The sequence below is a fragment of the Hemitrygon akajei genome, chromosome 20 (genome assembly GCF_048418815.1).
Source record: "Hemitrygon akajei chromosome 20, sHemAka1.3, whole genome shotgun sequence".
Taxonomy (NCBI): Eukaryota; Metazoa; Chordata; class Chondrichthyes; order Myliobatiformes; family Dasyatidae; genus Hemitrygon; species Hemitrygon akajei.
This window is the reverse complement of record NC_133143.1, coordinates 58,244,328-58,264,482: the sequence shown is the minus strand read 5'-3', so window position 1 is coordinate 58,264,482 and position 20,155 is coordinate 58,244,328. Positions and strand designations below refer to the sequence as shown.

The window sequence follows — 20,155 nt, the reverse complement described above, 5'->3', positions numbered from 1 at the left end:
TCTCATTTGTCTTTCAAATTTTGTTGAATAGGTGTGAAATCATCAATAAACTTTTTAAAATTAGGAAACCCAACACCTACTGTGCTGCAAATGCCTTTCATTTCCTGTGTTAGTGTAGTGAACTACATATACCTGTCTGGACACGCCCCCCCTGCTGACTGCTCCTGTGGCTCCTCCCACTGACCGTGACTCCTCCCATGGATCCTGGTATAATGGCGACTGGAGACACAGCCCCGGCCTCAGTCTCCAGGATGCAGTGTGGTGGTCAATTGCTGCTTGTTCTTTCTTCCAGCCAATAAAAGCCTATATCTCACCTCACGTCTCCAAGAGTTATTGATGGTGCATCAGTTACCACTTTGCCTTCAGCTTTGTGCTGTGTTCAATGACAAGGCGAAGAGAACAATGTAACTTCAATTTGTCTGTGAGATAGGGTTCAAACCTCTGGAAATCCGTCGGATTTTTCCTCCCTGTCCGCAAAGTGTCTCTGTCTCTTTCTCTGGCGGCAGCTTATCTGCTGATATCTATTATAAACCCACACTCTCTCAGCTACCTGGAGTATACCTCTTCCCACCCCTTTACTTGTAAAAAAACACCATCCACTTCTCTCAATTCCTCCGTCTCCGCCTCATCTGCTCTCAGGAGGAGGCTTTTCATTCCATAACGAATGAGATGTCCTCTTTCTTCAAAGAAAGGGGCTTCCTTTCCTCCACCATCAACGCTGCCCTCAACCGCATCTCTTCCATTTCACGCAGTCTGCTCTCACTCCAACCTCCCCACCACCCTACCAGGGATAGGGTTCCTCTTGTCCTCACCTACCACCCCACCAGCCTCCAAATCCAGCAAATAACGCTCCGAAACTTCTGTCATCTCCTGTGGGATCCCACCACCAGGCACATCTCCCCTCTCCACCCCCCCCCCCCGCACCACCCACCCACACTTTCTGCTTTCCACAGGAATCTATACAACTCCCTTGTCCATTCGTCCCTCCCCACTGATCTCCCTCCTGGCACTTATCCTTGCAAGCAGAGCAAGTGCTACACCTGCCCCTATACCACCTCCCTCACCACTGTCCAGGGCCCTAGGCAGTCCTTCCAGGCAAGGTGATACTTCACCTTGAGTCTGTTGGGATCATATAGTGTCCGGTGCTCCTGGTGTGGCCTCCTGCTTATCGGTAAAACCCAGCGTAGATTTGGAGACTGCTTCACTGAGCACCTACACTCCTTCAACCAGGAAAAGCAGTATCTCCAAGAGGCCACCCATTTTAATTCCACTTCCCATTCCGATACGTCTATCCATGGCCTCCTCTACTGTCGCAATGAGGCCACACTCAGGTTGGAGGAAGAACACCTGGGTAGCTACCAACCTGATGGCAGGAACATCAATTTCTCGAACTTCCAGTAATGCCCTCCCCTTCACCATGGCCCAACTCCTTTTGCCCCTGCTCACCCTAAATCTTGACTACCCATTACCTCCCTCTGGTACGTCTCCCTCCCTTTCTTTTTTTGTTCCATGGCCTTCTGTCCTCTACTCGGATTTTCCTTCTCCAGCCCTGTACCTCTTTCACCAATCAACTTCCTAGCAGTTTACTTCACCCCTTTCCCTCCTGGTTTCACCTATCACCTTCCTCCCCTCCCCCCAGCTTCTAACTCTGGCTCCTCATCCTTCTTTCTCCAGTCCTGCTGAAGTGTCTCGGCCTGAAACGCCAACTGTGCTCTTTTCTGTAGATGCTGCCTGGCCTGCTGAGTTCCTCCAACATTTAGCGTGAGTTGCTTGGATTTCCAGCATCTGCAGATTTTCTCCTGTTTGTGAGTCAAACTCAGGTTTATTGCTTGCCAAAGTACACACATACATATTGCATCACCACAGCAGCCACAAGGAAGGTACAAAAGGAAACATGAATTATACAGAAAGTTGACAGGAAAGCACAATTAGAACAAAAATATTGATTTAACACAAAGTGGTCAGTGATCATAGTGTTTCTAAACTCCTGTGATCTTGTACCAGTTGATTCAAGGACTGAACAGTTGAAGGGAGTTACCTGTTCTTGAACCTGGTGGTGTGGAACGTCAGTGTTCTGCATTAGCAGTTCCACGTACCAACTGCTATTGTCCTGATCGTCACCTCCCCTAGCCCCCACCTTCCACCAGTTCCCCAGTCATCATGGACTCACCGTCACTAAGGAGCAGGTGAGAAGGGCTCTGGGGAAACTCAGACATGGCAAAGCATTGGGACCGGATGATGTGAACCCCAAGGCCCTGAAGGAGTGCGCTGAGCAGCCGTTTGGAGTTCTCCAGAGCATTTTCCATCCGAGTCTCAGCCTGGAAAGGGTCCCGACAGTGTGGAAAACATCATGTCTGGTCCCAGCACTTGAGAAGGGCTGGCCGAAAGTCTTGAATGACTACCGGCCAGTGGCCCTGGTCCCACGCATCATGAAGACCATAGAGAAGCTAGTCCTGGCTCACCTCCCACCCCTGGTCAGATCAGTCCTGGATCCCCTGCAGTCTGCCTACCAGGAGCACATTGGAATCGACGATGCTGTCATCTACCTGCTGAACAGAGCCTACTCCCATTTGGATAAGCGGGGCAGCACAGTGAGGATCATGTTTTTTTCATTTCTCCAGTGCCTTCGATACCATACAACCTTCATTCTGGGGGAAAAGCTCCAGTCAATGCAGGTTGGCACTATCGTTGTATCCTGAATAATGGACTATCTGACTGGAAGACCACAGTTCGTGCAGCTTCAGAGCTGTGTGTCAGACATGGCTATAAGCAGCACTGGGGTCCACAGGAGACTGTACTGGCTCCCTGGCTGTTTACCCTGTATACCTCAGACTTTAGATACAACACTGAGTCATGTCACCTGCAGAAATTCTCTGATGATTCAGTAATAGTTGAGTGTATAAAGGGCGGATGGAAGGATGAATACAGATCCCTGGTGGAGGACTTTGTCAAATGGTGCAAGCTGAATCATCTGCAGCTCAGCATCAGTAAGACAAAGGAGATGGTGATGGACTTTAGGAAAACTAAGCCTGCACTTCTCCCTATTACCATTGAAGGTGAGGACATGGATGTGATGAGGACCTACAAGTACCTGGGGGTGCACCTGGATGACAGACTTGAGAGGAGCACTAACACAGAGGCTGTGTACAAGAAGGGCCAGAGTTGCCTTTACTTCCCGACGAGACTGAGGTCCTTTGGAATATGAAGGCCTCTCCTTCATATATTCTACCAGTCTGTTGTCACCAGTAAAATCTTCTATGTGCTGGTGTGCTGGGGTAATGACATCAACACGGGTGGTGCCAACAGGCTCAATAAACTGACTAGAAAGGCTGACTCTGTTATAGGAGTCAAACTGGACACACTGGAGACTGTGGTAGAACAAGGGACCCTACGGAAAATTCTGGCATTCTGGATAATGTTTCTCACCCTCTGCATGCCACCTTAGCTGAACAGAGGAGCACTTCCAGTGATAGATTAAGACAACTGTGCTGCTCCAAAGAGCGCTATATGAAGTCATTCTTACCCTCAGCCATTAAGCTCTATAATGAATCAACCTATAGCCAGGGAAGTGATGACCCCCTCCTGTTAGACTGTTTAAGGAAACATTATCTTATTTATTTATTCTTCTTATTTCTCTTCGAATATTGTATATCTGTGATCTTGTAATGCTACTGTGATGCTGTAATTTACTTTGGGATCTAAGGTAAATTAAGTAGAAGGAAATTGTTACAATATTATGGCAACAACAACAACATTAAAAATTGTAAGAGAAACAATTAAGGAATAACGAGTAATCTTCTCTTCCATCCAACTAGGAATCTCTTTGACATCCTGTCATCAGGCAAGGACTCTTAGGACGGGAAACAACTTCTTCCCCCAGGCTGTGAGACCAAGTGCCAGTAGTGTTATGCTGTTCACTTGTTGAATTTGTGATGTAAACACATTTTATTATTTGTTGTTATTTGTGGTAATATGTGTTGTGTTTGAGTTATACTTATTTTATTTGCTTGCTTTTATTGTTTGCATGATTTTTTTTTCCTTTCTCTGCACATCAGGTGTTGTTGGGTCTTTTTTTAAAATGGTTCTTTTGGGCTTCTTGTTTTGTGGCTGAATATTGTACAATGTATACATACTTTGATAATGTAGCTTGAACTGTATATACTGTGTGCACCTTGGTCTGGAGGAACTTTGTTCCATTTAACTATATGCATGTGTACAGTTGAATGACAATAAACTTGAACAATTTTCTAAAATGACGTAATTCACTCTGTAAAGGTTGCCATGAGAAAGAGTCTTGTATAAAAAGGTATTGTAGGGCTGACTTTAACCAGGGCCAAGCTGAAGACTTCAGAAGTTTCAAAGGCTTTTACAATAATGATCACTGAAGTGTTGTGACTGGCTATTGAATGGGATCAGCACCTGGATGAGCTCTGTCACACAGTCTGAAGAATAATCCGGTATCAGACGGGGAAATGGAAACTAGATTTCCAAAGACTTCTCATGCACTTAAAATATTAATATCAACATTCACTCAAATACCTCGGCTTCTCTTGGCCCCAGCTCCTCTTCCCAGCAGGTTAGTCAGTAGAGAAACCACAATCACTTCCCTTGGCTTCTCAAGATTGCTTAAACTGCATCAAGCCACATTAATGTAATTGGAGCCCAAAGTAAAATATTCCTTTAGGATGTTCCTCACCTTACTGCTCAAAACAGTAGGCCAAGATCACAACCAAGGAAAAACGGTAAAGTTAAATAAACTCAGACCATCCATTTAAATTTCAAGTCAATACATGCATTTTTGCAAAATTGGGGATGGCCCAATTCTAACATAACAGAGTTGCTAAAGTTATGTAGGGCAAAATAGTAGGTCATTGCAGATCAAATTTCAGAACATATGCTGGTGATATTAAACCTGATTCTGATTAAGTGATATGTTGTTAAGTAACTAGTTTTATCAATTGCACTAACCATCTGTCCTGCTCTTGGTTACAAGATCAATTACATTTTCTTCTTAGACCTTTTGTAGCAACATCTAACCAATTAAATCCATCATTCTGAGGGACTCAATAAGTGGAACTTTATTGGTTACTTCCTGTACCTAATAAAGTGGCCCCTGAGTGTATGTTCATGGTCTTCTACTGCTGTAGCCCATCCACTTCAAGGTTCAATGTGTTATTCATTCATGTATGCTCTCCTGCACACCACTGTTAATTTGGTGGTTATTTGAGATACTGTAGCCTTCCTGTCAGCTTGAATCAGTATGGTCATTCTCCTCTGACCTAATTAACAAGGCATTTTCACCCACAGAAATGTCACTTACTAGAACATTTTTAGTTTTCCATACCATTCTCTGTAATAGTGGTCATCAACCTTTTTAAGTCCAAGATCCCCTACCTCGGCCTTAGTGAAAGGCAAGATCAACCCTAAATCAGTTAGTCACAAGCATGCACACCAGGCAGAAAAGACCGGAAGTAAAACCCCGCAACCCGGAAGTAGAAATAATGTACTTACACCAGGGGTCACCATCCTTGTTTGCACTGTGGACAATATTGACAATTAACATTGACAATATTCTTGCAGACCGGCTGACGGTGGGGTGGGGGGTGGGTTGTTAAGCACAACCAGAATACAGCGATACTCAAAGCAGATTCCTTATGTCCAGTCTAGTCCGCAATTTAGTTTACGTGGCTCTCAGCGCTTAGCTTCTGTCCCGCTCACTCACGTTTTTTTCCACTGAAAAAACTCAGTGGGGTTGTCTTTAAGTGCAGGGTGCTTGGACTCAAGGTACCAAAGCAGTTTTGAGGGCTTCATTGCCTCATTAGCCAGCCTCCGGGCCCGAACTCCAGCCTCCCGCCCACCCACCGCCAGGCGCCTTGACCAAGTGCGGCTGGTCGTAGGTGGGGTGTGAGGACAAAGTAAGGGCTGGAGGTCCCCGTGCCGGGGCTGCGGCAGTCGCCGTCTGGAAACAGCGACAGACCAAGCGAGGAGTGTGACAGGGTGCACAACCGCGCCCCCCCCCCCCCCCTTGTAGGATCTATTGGCTGACAAAAGTTTGGCTTGAGGGATGACGTTCAGTAGATCGCAGTGAGGTAGCTGCTCTGCTACTTACAAAACCCTGAGCCCGAATTAGGTCGTCTGTGAATATTTTAGCACCGGGTTCCCCACGAACATTCGGTGTGCTAAACAGGTCTAGAGGCAGCGCCCATCTGTCCGTGCTCCAGGCCAGTAGCAACGGCACTTCCTGCTGGCCGGTTACCCAAGGCCAACCAGTGACCCCTGGCGCGAGGGTATCGCTGCATTTAGGCGACTGATGACCTCACGTGCGTTCAAGTTCAACAGTCACCGTGACAGGGAATGAGGAACGGTGCAGCTGACTCACATCGTTTCCTCGCGGCCCAGTGGTTGGAGACCACTGAAGTACACTGTGTAGTGTGTGGCGGGGGAGCTACACACATGCGCACTGGGCAGAAAGAACGGAACTAAAACCCCGCAACCCGGAAACAATCTCTCAACAGTATTTGTGTATTTCTTTTTCTTTTTTTTTGGGATCTACTGGGAAGGTCGCAAAGATCGACCAGTCGATCGCGATTGACGGGTTGGCGACCACTACTCTGTGAACTCTAGAGACTGTTATAAGTGAAAATCCCAGCAGATGAGCGGTTTCTAAAATACTCAGATCACCCTGACACCACAATCATTCCATGTTCAAAGGTACTTAGATCACATTTCTTCCCTATTCTGATGTTTGGTCTGAACAACAACTGAACCTCCTGACCATGTCTGCATGCTTTTATGTATTGAGTTTCTCCCATATATTTTGCTGATTAGATGTTTGCATTAGTGAGCAGGAGTAAAGGGTACCTAATAAAGTGGCCACTGATAGTATCACAAATGGACAACAATCCTAACTACTGCAGACCAAGTTTAATGGAAGAAAGCGCTAGCTGTCAAGTTGATCTCTGGCAACAAATAAATTTGCAATCCAGACACGCAGAAGAAAACCCACATGCACAAAAGTAAATGTTTACATCAGAGGAAGATTACCTGTGAGGAAGCGTGGATCAGTTATCCAGTCAGAGGTGTAAACAGCATGCTTGACTAGATTCATACCCTGTAGGTATCCATTAACTATACAAAACACTATAGCCGATGCAAAGGTAGTCAAGGGTGTCGACTTTCCTCCTCTGATTAAAACGGGGAATAACAGTGACCTGCATTGAAAAAGAGAATTATTGCCTTTTACTTAAAAGAAAGTATAGCAGGGAAGTAGTCATTATTTACTGTATTCTCCAGTGTATTATGGTTCCTTCGGGATGTTACAGCTGAGGGTGGTAGTAGGGATAAGTTCCCACTACTTATTAAATAATCCCAATGGTGTGCATCTTAAATAGCCTCTGACAATCAAGTCCAACTCCTGGCCTGCACATGTGGCTTACCTACTAAACCCAGCAGAACCATCTTTACTGACAGGAGAAGGGTCAAAGACTGGTTACTGGTGCCTTAAAACCAAGCAGAATAAGGCTTGTCAGCCATGGTTAGTAGCTCATCTAGGAGAAGGAAAATTCTGATCTCAAGCCTCCGCTGCTTTGTGGCTGTACCCAGTCCTGGGAAAGACTAGGAATAAACCCTGAGGAAAATCCCAGATCTGGAGTCCCTAAGGCAGTCCTATGTTGAGTTCAATGTTGGCTGGCAACTCCTGCAATGCCACTAGTGCCAAACTGTATTGGTCTCTGCCTTCCTTTGGATTCATCAGCTGTGTGGCAAGGGGGAGCCTGCTACATTAGCAACAGCTTGCTCTCCATATCGTACTGTGCTGGCTTGTGTACCGACTGACATCACTGCACCAACAATGTAGATAGCCAGGATGAAACGTCCATGGCCTACCAACAGAGGGCCTCTTATTATTTATGACTTTGATGACTGCCATGTATAGTTCTTTTTCATACCCAACAAATTTACCTTTTTAACAAATTCCACCATTTTTTGACAATAGAATCACTGAATGGCTACATCCAATTAGGGTCAGTGTCAGAGCAATGCATGTGTTTATTTTAACCCACCATCTCCTTAAAGCTCTGCCAGATTTTTCTTTTTAAATAATTATCACTCTTGCAAATGCTATCATTGAATTTCCTTCTGCAGTGCAGTGCGTTTCAGACCACATCCTTTCATTATAGAAACTGTTAAAATCCTCATACAAAATTCTAAGCCTAGTTTTTTTTAAAGGGAACAGCACAGTAACAGGTCCAATGAGACTGTGCTGCACAATTACACCCATGTGACCAATGAACCTACTGCCCCATAAGTCTTTGGAATGTGGGAGGAAACCAGAGCATGCAGGGGAAACTGTGATGAGCAAACTAAGCTGAGATGGGGTCCAGAGTTGACCCCCCCGTGAACTATGCTGCTAATGAGAGAGAGAGAGAGAGAGGAGGGGGGAGGCACCCAGTGCAGGTAGGTAGGTAGGTGTGTGTGTGTGTGTGTGTGAGAGAGAGAGAGAGAGAGAGAGATTGATTTAAAGTTATGGCTCCATGGTTGATAGCTTACTTTTGCTCCAAGGACACTTTCTTTGCCTGCTTGTGAGGATTCTTGCTGAGACAGCAAGGCAGGACCAGGTGATGGACGGCCTGATGGATGGCCGGTGCCCTGCGAGTGATGATGAAAAGCAGGTCTACTAAGACACAGGCAGACACACCACGGGACACTGAAAGAGCATTGTGCACCCACATGAAGGTGGGGGTTTGGAAGATTGATTCGGGAGAATCGATCAGAGGCTCACAGGGTGTGGTGCGACCAGTGGGGGCTTGTTTGTGTGCCCACCCTAGCCTGGGTGACAGGCTTACCACTGAAGAACAGTTGTGCCTGGTACGGGGTCACAGTCGGTGACCATAAAAGGACAGGAAGACAACTGAAGGTTCGACGGCAACGGCATTCTCATTTTTTTTCCTCTCCCCTCTCCCTCCACCAGCAACTACCTCGACGTGAACTGAACTCTGCATCATCGTAAGACTATTCATTTACCCCTAGACTTTAAAAGAGCTTGGTTTTTGATTCCTATCTCCACACTTCTGTATATATCATTGCTAACCTCTTTTTTATATCCTTGCATTTTATAGTACTGTATTACTTCGTTTACTAATAAACACTTAGTTACAGTCATACCAGACTCCAACGTGTATTCCATTTCTGCTGGTTCGGTAACCCGGTCACGGGGTACGTGACAACTTGGGGCCTCAGTCCGAGATTTGAATGTCAAATTGGGGGGCTGTTGAATTGATTGGGGTAAATTCCCTTTTCTGATTTTGGGTTTTGTGGAAGGAAAACAGCAGAAATGGACATCGAGAAATTTTTGAGGGAGCCAACCTCGGAGGCATTAGAGGATGCCAGGAGGGTGGAGCTGCTGAGTATTGCAAGAAAGTTAAATCTGTTGAAGGTGAAGACTTCAACGAGGAAGGCAGAGATGCAGAGAGCCATAGCCGAGTATTATGTATCTACGGAAGCGTTTCAAGAAGAGGAGTTGGAGTTGTTTCCTGAAAGTAAACCTAGCAGGGTTGAGATTCAACTCCAGATGGAGAAATTAAGGATCGAGGCTGAGGAGAGGAAAAGAGTGCAACAGCGCGAGTTTGAGTTACCAGTTAAAAAGCTGGAGGTAGGGAAGAAAAGAGAAGAAGCTGAAAAGCAGAGAGAAGAAAGGGAAAAAAGAGAGGCAGTTTGAGCTGGCAAAGTTAAAGGCAATGCAGGATGGGGGTCGAGTGCCGAACCCAGTCAGGGGGTTCAAGGTTAGTCAGGAGGTTAAATTGGTTCCCCCATTTGAGGAAATGGATGTCGTTAGGTATTTCCTACATTGTGAGAAAGTCGCTATGAATCAGGACTGGCCGAAGGGGAAGTGGGCTGTTCGACTGCACAGTGTACTTAAGGGGAAGGCTCAGCAAGCTTATTTGGCATTGTCTGCAGATGAGGCAAAGAGTTATGATGAAGTAAAACAGGCTACACTTAGGGCTTACGAGTTGGTGCCCGAGGCATATAGACAGAAGTTCAGACTTAAGGAAGCAGTGGAATCCAACGTTTACAGAGTTTGCATATGAGAAGAGTGTGTACTTTGATCGTTGGTGCGCTGCAGAAAAGGTGGATGAAGAGTTTGACCACCTGAGGGAGTTGATCCTAAACGAAGAATTTAAAGGTTGTGTTCTGGATAACATCCGGACATACCTGAATGAGAAGAAGATTATGACCCTATCAGAATACGCTTTAACTCACAAGGTAAAATATGAATACGCTTTAACTCACAAGGTAAAATTTTCTCCGAGTAAGAGCTACCAGAGTGTTAGTAGGTATGGTGGAGAGAGCCCTCCAGCTAAGTCAGAGAGTAAGCTGGGGACTAGCGGAAAGGGTGAGGAGGATGAGAAGCAGTCTGGAAGGAAGTTTTACGTGTTATAATTGTGGGAAAGCTGGTCACATAGCATCTAGGTGTCTAGCTCCAAAGAAAGAGACAGGAAAGGGAAAGGCACCAACCCCGACTGCCCGTATTAAGCCGGCTGAGATGCCGCTAAAGGAGGAGGAGTCAAGCCAAGTTCAGGAAGGATGTGAGAAATTTCTTTCAACTGGGTTGGTATCTGCGAAGGAGGGGTCAACCCCCCAGTGCCAGTGAGAATCTGGAGAGACACTGGGGCTTTTCAGTCCTTAATCCTAAACAGTGTGTTGGACTTAGGCCCAAGGGGCCTCTGACCTTGCTTAGAGAGAAATGGTCTAACCCGACAGTGCGTGTCAATGTGATTGACTATGTTTTAAAATTCCGCGAGAGGCTTAACAAGATATGCGACCTTGCAAAGAAAAATCTACAAGACTCCCAAGTCAAAATGAAGCAGTGGTATGACAAACGAGCACGAGAGAACAAGGGTTTCAGGTTGGTGATAAGGTCCTGGTTTTATTTCCCTTGGTGACCAATCCCCTGCAGGCGAGATTCCAAGGTCCCTACAAGGTAATTAAGAAGATAGACTCTTTGAACTACGCTATTGAAACCCCTGATCGGTGCAAGCCAAATCAGTTAGTTGATATCAATATGTTTTCCGCATTACTATCTCACCAGCATCACGTTCTAGTGGTCCAATATCAACTCTCACCTCCCTTTTCGTCTTTATATAACTGATCTCTTGGTTGGCACAGTTGTAAACTTAATGCATAGAACACTACAGCATGATGCTATGCTCATTTTCTAACCAACTCTAAGGTCATTCGAACTCTTCCCCTCTTACATTGTCCTCCATTTTTTCTATTATCTATGTACCCATCTAAGAGATTCTTAAACATCCTTAATGTATCTGCCTCTACCACTACCCCGGCAGGCACCCACAACTCTGTGTAAACCGCCCCCCCCCCATACAATCCTTACATCACCTTAAAATGATGCCTCCTCATATTAGCATTTTAAACACTTTTTTTCCACAATTACTTAGAACCTACTTCACAAACATATTCACCCATCTGGCATCTACACTTATTATTTATTGAGACACCGTCCTTCGAGCCACACTGCCCCTTAAGCACGGGACAATTTACCATGACCAATTAACCGACCAACAGGTTGGTCTTTTCGACTGGGAGGAAGCGCAAGTTACACGGGGGATACACACGCTCCTTAATGGCAGCGGCACGAAATGAACGCTGTACTATAACCATATAACAATCACAGCACGGAAACAGGCCATTTCGGCCCTCCTAGTCCGTGCCGAACTCTTAATCTCACCTAGTCCCACCTACCCATAACTCAGCCCATAACCCTCCACTCTTTTCCTGTCCATATACCTATCCAATTTTACCTTAAATGACACAACTGAACTGGCCTCTACTACTTCTACAGGAAGCTCATTCCACACAGCTATCACTCTCTGAGTAAAGAAATACCCCTTGTGTTTCCCTTAAACTTTAGCCCCCTAACTCTCAAATCATGTCCTCTCGTTTGAATCTCCCCTACTCTCAATGGAAACAGCCTATTCATGTCAACTCTATCTATCCCTCTCAAAATTTTAAATATTTCAATCAAATCCCCCCTCAACCTTCTACGCTCCAATGAATAGAGACCTAACTTGTTCAACCTTTCTCTGTAACTTAAGTGCTGAAACCCAGGTAACATCCTAGTAAATCGTCTCTGCACTCTCTCTAATTTATTGATATCTTTCCTATAATTCAGTGACCAGAACTGTACACAATATTCCAAATTTGGCCTTACCAATGCCTTGTACAATTTTAACATTACATCCCAACTTCTGTACTCAATGCTCTGATTTATAAAGACCAGCGTTCCAAAAGCCTTCTTCACCACCCTATCTACATGAGACTCCACCTTCAGGGAACTATGCAATGTTATTCCTAGATCTCTCTGTTCCACTGCATTCCTCAATGCCCTACCATTTACCCTGTATGTTCTATTTGGATTATTCCTGCCAAAATGTAGAACCTCACACTTCTCAGCATTAAACTCCATCTGCCAACGTTCAGCCCATTCTTCTAACCGGCATAAATCTCCCTGCAAGCTTTGAAAACCCACCTCATTATCCACAACATCTCCTACCTTAGTATCATCGGCATACTTACTAATCCAATTTACCACCCCATCATCCAGATCATTTATGTATATTACAAACAACATTGGGCCCAAAACAGATCCCTGAGGCACCCCGCTAGTCACCGGCCTCCATCCCGATAAACAATTATCCACCACTACTCTCTGGCATCTCCCATCTAGCCACTGTTGAATCCATTTTATTACTCCAGCATTAATACCTAATGACTGAACCTTCTTAACTAACCTTCCATGTGGAACTTTGTCAAAGGCCTTGCTGAAGTCCATATAGACTACATCCACTGCCTTACCCTCATCAACATTCCTGGTAACTTCTTCAAAAAATTCAATAAGGTTTGTCAAACATGACCTTCCATGCACAAATCCATGCTGGCTACTCCTAATCAGATCCTGTCTATCCAGATAATTATAAATACTATCTCTAAGAATACTTTCCATTAATTTACCCACCACTGATGTCAAACTGACAGGTCTATAATTGCTAGGCTTACTTCTAGAACCCTTTTTAAACAATGGAACCACATGAGCAATACGCCAATCCTCTGGCACAATCCCCATCTCTAATGACATCTGAAAGATCTCCTTCAGAGCTCCTGCTATCTCTACACAAACTTCCCTCAAGGTCCTGGGGAATATCCTGTCAGGATATAAAGCGTTAAAGCGTTGTGCCAACCATTCTTACAAGTGGCATTATGAGAAGTCCTGAGATCGTGTTATCGAAGATTGATTAATATTTGCAGCATATTAACGCTCAATTGGAAGCAGTGAGGGGTGAATAGTTTCAGCGAGTCGAACAGACGCCCACAATTATTGTAGAGACTTACCTCTGGCTGTAGTGACAAATGAACATGCCGAGCAAGAGCTGATTGGGAAGTAGCAAAGGTCTGTTACTAGCTCTGAAAACCAAATACAGTGGGATTGCCAGGGATGGGATCTCTTGGAAGAACCAAGCAACCTTCACGTTGACGCGAAAACTGTAGTCATCGGTGACGTACCTCCCGTAAGGGATTTTGTAAAAGTAACTGAGCAAGAAAAGACAGCCACCCTCAAGCATCATCAGCCACGACAACACCCTTATCAGAAACTCGCTTTCATTGTCCACGTATAAAAGGAACCGAGACATGGTGTGCCAGAACATAATGGAGAATTGTTAGTTGTTTGCACGGAAGGCAAAAAAAGGGACGTTGTTCGCAGGTGATCCGGCAAGGTTGAAACTTGACTGCAAAACACTGATGCTGCTTGTCAATGTGCCGCTAGCGGAAAAATCCCTGGACAGAGCTCGTCGGAAGAAGGAAGTCATTCAAGGGCGATGCTGTTTGGAAGGACTGCGGCGCTATTGGTTCAGCAGTTCCGTGGGACCGCCCCCGCATGTAAACGGGTGGGACCCGCCCCCGCATGTAAACGACAGGACGATGGAAAGCGAAGCTGCCATTGGCGACAGGCAGGGCTGTTTTCTTCCCAGAAGTATGCTGAGTAGCAAGTAGACTGTTATTGGACGGTAGTTTGAAATGTTTCAATACTTATGTAAAGTATTGTTTCACGCTCAGACGGACAATTGGCGGATATACTTCAAAACCCAAACGCTGCAAATCTGAAATGAAAACATTGATTACCAAACTACTGACCTCCACTGTCCTGACGAAGGGTCTCGGCCGGAAACGTCGACAGTGCATCTCCCTATAGACGCTGTCTGACCTGCTGCGTTCCACCAGCATTTTGTATGTGTTATTAAACTGCTGATTGTTTCCACAAATTTCGCCTGGCTGCGCTCAGTTGTTACAAGACTCTCTTTCCTTGTTTTCTTTGACATTCAGTGGCCACTGTGTTGGGTAATCCTGTAATTAAGCTTTGCAGGCAGATAAATGTTGCTAACTACCTGGGTTTATCAATTACACACGGTCTCTGTCCTGCCCTTTGCTACCAGGTCAGTTACTTTTTCTTCCTGACGATATCCAACCAATTAGTGCTGAACTGGCCCTTGGAGCTATGCTGCCACACAACCCCCGATTAATCCTAACCTAAGCAACACACACGAAATGCTGGTGGAACGCAGCAGGCCAGGCAGTATCTATAGGGTCTTGGAGCCAGGAAATGAGAGAGAATCCTCAAGGTTTTGGAATGTGTCCTGGCCCCTCAGCAAGACAAAGCAACGGATATGACCATTGTTTCTTGGAGACACCTTTGTGGATTGCAATCCTATACTACGTGCCAGCTCTCAGGGCAACGTGGGCTGGGCTACGGGGAAAGATTGCATCATCCCAACCTGATTGACATCTGAGACCCCGTGAGTCCAGATAAAAAGAGGGGCTGTAGAGACGGCCCCTCAGACACACCAGAAGAGACGCTAGCGATCCCATATATCGGGCAGCCATTTGAAGGAAGCCACGAGTGTTCGGTTCCCAGGCCTGGGAGCTGGTGGCTGATACCACAGAAATGAGTTTCTGTAACTAACAACGGGGAACCAACTCCCCCGACACGTCGGATCGGCCTCATCAAAAGACCAGGGCAAGTTTCTCTTATCACAAATCTCTCTCTCTCTCCAACAAGTGAAAACCCAGCGGTCCCCAAAGGCTAAAGCCTGCATGAACTTGAGAGACTTTTATATTTCCATCGGACAATATTTTTACCCCTAGACAAACGATAGAGCTACTTCTTATTGATGATTATTACTATACCCGCGCTATAGATTGAGTATTGATGACGTATATTATCTGAATGTTTGTATTAACCTTACTTTTGTGCCCCTTTATAAATAAAAACTTTTTAAAATAGTACCATCAGACTTCAACGGACCTCTCTATCTTTGCTGGTAAGTGACCCAGTTACGGGGTTCGTAACAAGGGAGAAGCGCTGTCAACTTCGTCTTGACGAATGGTCTCAGCCCAAAACGTTCCACTGGCATTTTGTGTGTGTTGCTTGAATTTCCAGCATCTGCAGATTTCCTCGTGTAATCCTAACCTAATCACAGGACAATTTACAATGGCCAATTAACCCAGCTGGTACATCTTTGGACTGTGGGAGGAAACCAGAACGTCTGGAGAAAATCCACGCATTAGAAGGGAGGACGTGCAGCCTCCTCACAGATGATATTAGAATCGAACACCTCGAGCTGTATCTCGCCTCCTGGCTCCATCAAATCACGATCTTCCTACTGGGTCGTATCCTACGACCGGATCTCTTCAGCATCTCTCTTTTCATCTCCCGCCGACCAAAGGACCCAGCTCACTTTCCAAAACACCCGTTATCCCTCGCCATAACCCAAACACTGCTTCTACATAAAGACCATTACGTTAGCAGTGAAACATTTCCCAGGGTGTTACAGTATGTAAGCAGTGTACAACTCTGTGATTCGTCTTCGGGGGCAACAGGGCACCAGGTCACTCTATTGATCTCCAAACTGTAATTTGCAGGTTCAAACAGTTTCAAGAACACATTTAAAATAAAAAGATGTAGAAAAAGTGAAGTAAGCAGTAAAATACAGTCAGCCCTCTTTATCCGCGAGGGATTGGTTCCGGGACCCCTCGCAGATGCCAAATTTCACGGTTGCTCAAGTCCCTTATTCAACCTGTCTCAACGCGGTGGATCTTAGGACCCAGCGGCAGAGATCTGAATCCGCAGTGTTTCCGTTCACGAAAATAATCACGATCGCAATTGAAAATAAAGTGGAAATAATAAAGCGATCGGAAAGAGGTGAAATGCCATCTGTCATTGGAAAAGTGTTAGGCTACAGTTGGTCAACGATCGGAACAATTTTAATGGATAAAGTGAGAAAGGCTGTGCCGCGATGAAAGCTACAATTATTACTAAGCAACGCAGTGGTTTAATTATTGGGTTTGGGGGTTTTGGGTTTTTGATCCTCCACATCAACCCGGCATGGTGGAGAGCACACACGATAGCGGTCTGTCACTGGATCGAACTTGGGAAGAAGTTCCCGAGCCCGGCGCTGAAACATACGTTCTTAAGTGTTTTATGTGCATAGAAAGGTAAAATATATACTATATACTAAGACAAACGTTTGACTAACTGACGCTAAATAATACCGGATGTACCTGTTCCGACTTAACTGAGTAAGAGAACTTCCGATTTTTTTTATCCCGATCCATGATAACCCACGCACATCCTCCCATATACTTTAAATCATCTCTAGATTACTTATAATGCCTAATACAATATAAATGCTATGTAAAATAGTTGTTACACTGCATTGTTTAAGGAATAATGACAAGGAAAAAAGTCTATACATGCTCGAACAACAAATGCTGGAAGAGCACTTCCGGGTTTTCGCGATTCGCGATTGGTTGAATTCGCGCATGCGGAATTCACGGATAAGGAGGGCTGACTGTAATGTTTGTGGTCTCCTGCTGCTGTAGCTCATTTACTTCACGGTTTGATGTGTTGTGCATTCAGCGACTCCCTTCTGCACACCACTGTTGTAACGCAGTTACTATAACCTTCCTGTCAGCTTGAACCAGTCTGGCCATTCTCTTCTGACATCTCTAATTAACAAGGCGTTTTGTTCCCCAGAACATTTTTAGGTTTTTTTGCACTGTTCTCTGTAAACTCCAGAGACTGTTGAGCATGAAAATCCTAGGAGATCAGCAGTTTCTAAGATACTCAAACTACCCCATTTGGCACCAACAATCATGGGCAAACACATTTAGATCACATTACATCCCCAGTCAGATGTTTAGCCTGAACAACAACTGAACCCTTTGACCATGTCTGCATGTTTTCATCCATTGAGTTGCTGCCACATGATTAGCTGGTCATTGCACTAACAGGCAGGTGTACAGTGTACCTTATGAAGTAGCCACTAAGTGTAGTTAATGTCCAAAGTGCAAAAAGTGGCACGCCATGTATTTATAAACATGAGAAAATCTGCGGGTGCTGGAAATCCAAGCAACACATACAAAATGCTGGAAGAACTCAGCAGGCCAGGCAGTGTCTATGGAAAAGAGTAAACAGTTGATGTTTCAGGCTGAGACCTTCCATCATGTCTAGAGAAAAAGATAAGAAGTCAGGGTAAGAAGGCTAGGGGAGGGGAGGAAGGTCACAAGTATCACTTATTTATATTCATTTCAACAGTGCATTGAGATAGTACATTGACAATAAGTTTAAAGGCATACTTCTGGTGGACTTTAACAAACTCGGGAACCTTTCAATAGTCATGCAATAACAGGATAGAAGCTGTCCTTAAGCCTGGTGGTATATGCTTTCAGGCTTTTCTATCTTCTGCCTGATCAGGAGGGGGGGTGCAAAGAAACCAAGATGCTTGGGTTGGGTGGAGTCCTTGATTAGGCTGGCAGCTTTACAAAGGCAGCAAGATGTGGAAAAAGAGTAGATTGAGGGGATTTGGTGTGCCAAGCTGTGTCCATAACTGACTGCAGTTTCTTGTGGTCATGGGCAGAAAAACTGCCATAACAAGTCATGATACATCTGGATAGGATGCAATTATATAGTGTATCAACAGCAACTGGTGAAGATCCAAATTCCTTTATCTCCTGAGGAATTGGTGAAGATCCAAATTCCTTTACCTCTCGAGGAATTGGTGAAGATCCAAATTCCTTTACCTCTCGAGGAATTGGTGAAGATCCAAATTCCTTTACCTCCTTAGGCTGATATCTTGGCTATAACGTCAACATGGTCAGATGAGGATGGGCTGCTGGTGATTTTCACTCCTAGGGATCTGACGATCTCAAAGGCCTCAACCTCAGCATTGATGCAGACAGGAGCATGTGGCCCCTTCCCCCTTCCGGATGTAGATGGAAAGGATACACAATGATGACAATGTTTATTTTCAGAACAAGCTATCTCTTTAGTACAAAGTGACATCAACATTTGTCCTGGAACAAGCACTCGCTGATCCAAAGTTTTCATTTCTTCCTGTACTGTTTACCTACTCCCCCCCCCCCCCCCCCCGTACTCTATTCTGCAAGTGTTATGTTTGCATAGAATAAGCAAACCTTTTGTAGCGTCAGAGTTCAACTTTTATTTTATATGTACAATGCCAAGATTCCGTCCTGGAGTTAAAGGAGTTCATGTTAAGCTGGCATGCAGGCATGAGTTTACCATATTTCACCTTACTCTACAGTTTCTGGCTTGGGCTGCTTTGAGCATGTTATAGACTTTCACTGTTTGGTATCAACCCTGAAGAGTCCCCATTTATCTCTCTGCAATATGATCCATTGACTCTACTGTGCCACAGAGCCAAGAATTCACTGTTCTCTATATTCTCTACTCCCCCAAGAGGACCACAACCTTGTCATTGGGTTTGGAGGCTTGCGTGCCTCAGTGACCCGGAGAACTATGTTGGCTGGAGTCAGGGTTTCAGGCTTTGGCTCTTGGCAGGGTCACCCATGCCAAACAGGTCAAAAGGTAGAAGCCAGACTAGGAGTGGTCCACCGGTCCTCCAGGTTCAGGGGCTCAGCTCAGGGCCAACAACCCTGACCGGTAAAACAAAATTGTTATGAAAACACCAATGAAGAATCCTTCTACATCTGAGTGTGATAGCATTCCTGAGTCTCCACTCAGGACTTGCATGACTGACAATAGTGAAAACTAAGAGGAAACTACTGATACAATAAGAGAATTTCTGATCACTGCCAGAGATGGAGTTAGAGGAGATTTGGCATGTCAACAAATACACTCAAAAACTTCTATAGTTATACCATGGTGAGCATTCTGACAGGCTGCGTCACTCTCTGGTATGGAGGGGTTACTGCACAGGACCAAAAGAAGCTGCAGAAGGTTGTACACCTAGTCAGCTCCATCTTGGGTACTGGCCTACAAAGTACCCAGGACATCTTTAGGGAGCGGTGTCTCAGAAAGCAGCGTACATTATTAAGGACCTCCAGCACCCAGGACATGCCCTTTTCTCACTGTTCCCATCAGGTAGGAGGTACAGAAGCCTGAAGGCACACACTCAGCGATTCAGGAACAGCTTCTTCCCGTCTGCCATCCAATTCCTAAATGGACATTGAAGCTTTGGACACTACCTCACTTTTTTTAATATACAGTACAGTATTTCCATTTTTGCACATTTTAAAAAATCAATTCAATGTACGTAACTGATTTACTTGTTTATTTATTATTATGTTTTATTTTATTATTATTTTTTCTCTGCTAGATTATGTATTGCATTGAACTGCTGCTGCTAAGTTAACAAATTTCACATCTCATGCTGGTAATCATAAACCTGATTCTGATTCTCCAGCCCTTTATCTTTCCAACCCATCTAGCTTTGCCAATCACTTACCAGCTATCTTCTTCCCCTTCCCCCCACCTTTTTATTCTGGTATGTTCCCCCTTCCTTCTCAGTCCTGAAGAAAGATCTCTGTCTGAAACATCAACTGTTTATTTCCATAGATGCTGCCTGACTTGCTGAGTTCCTCTAGCACTTTGTCGGTGTTGCCAAGAATTCACTATTATCTATATTGTCGACTACACTGAAGAGTCTCCCTTTATCTCGCTGCAACGTGACCCATTAGCCCTACTATGTTACAGAACCAAGAGTTCTCACTGCTTCCCCTCTGTGATCCCATTAGCTCTACTGTGTTACAGCGTCAAGAGTTCTCA

The 20,155-nt window shown here is 45.0% G+C and overlaps 1 protein-coding gene and 1 long non-coding RNA gene across 2 annotated transcripts in view; one reads left to right on the top strand and one right to left on the bottom strand.

The window, feature by feature from the left end:
- The window catches only part of LOC140713819 (uncharacterized), a 106,569-nt gene extending 102,392 nt beyond the window's left edge, over positions 1–4,177 (top strand). The window contains exon 3 of the long non-coding RNA XR_012095737.1: positions 3,816–4,177. This is a non-coding gene — a long non-coding RNA (uncharacterized lncRNA). The remainder of the gene's footprint in view (positions 1–3,815) is intronic.
- The window catches only part of srd5a1 (steroid-5-alpha-reductase, alpha polypeptide 1 (3-oxo-5 alpha-steroid delta 4-dehydrogenase alpha 1)), a 45,358-nt gene extending 31,460 nt beyond the window's left edge, over positions 1–13,898 (bottom strand). The window contains exons 1-2 of the mRNA XM_073024372.1: positions 13,405–13,898; positions 7,045–7,211 (exon numbers count right to left, since the gene is read on the bottom strand). Coding sequence (XP_072880473.1) covers positions 7,045–7,211; positions 13,405–13,718 — 481 coding nt within the window. The 5' untranslated portion in view covers positions 13,719–13,898. The remainder of the gene's footprint in view (positions 1–7,044; positions 7,212–13,404) is intronic.
- Positions 13,899–20,155: the final 6,257 nt, after the last annotated feature.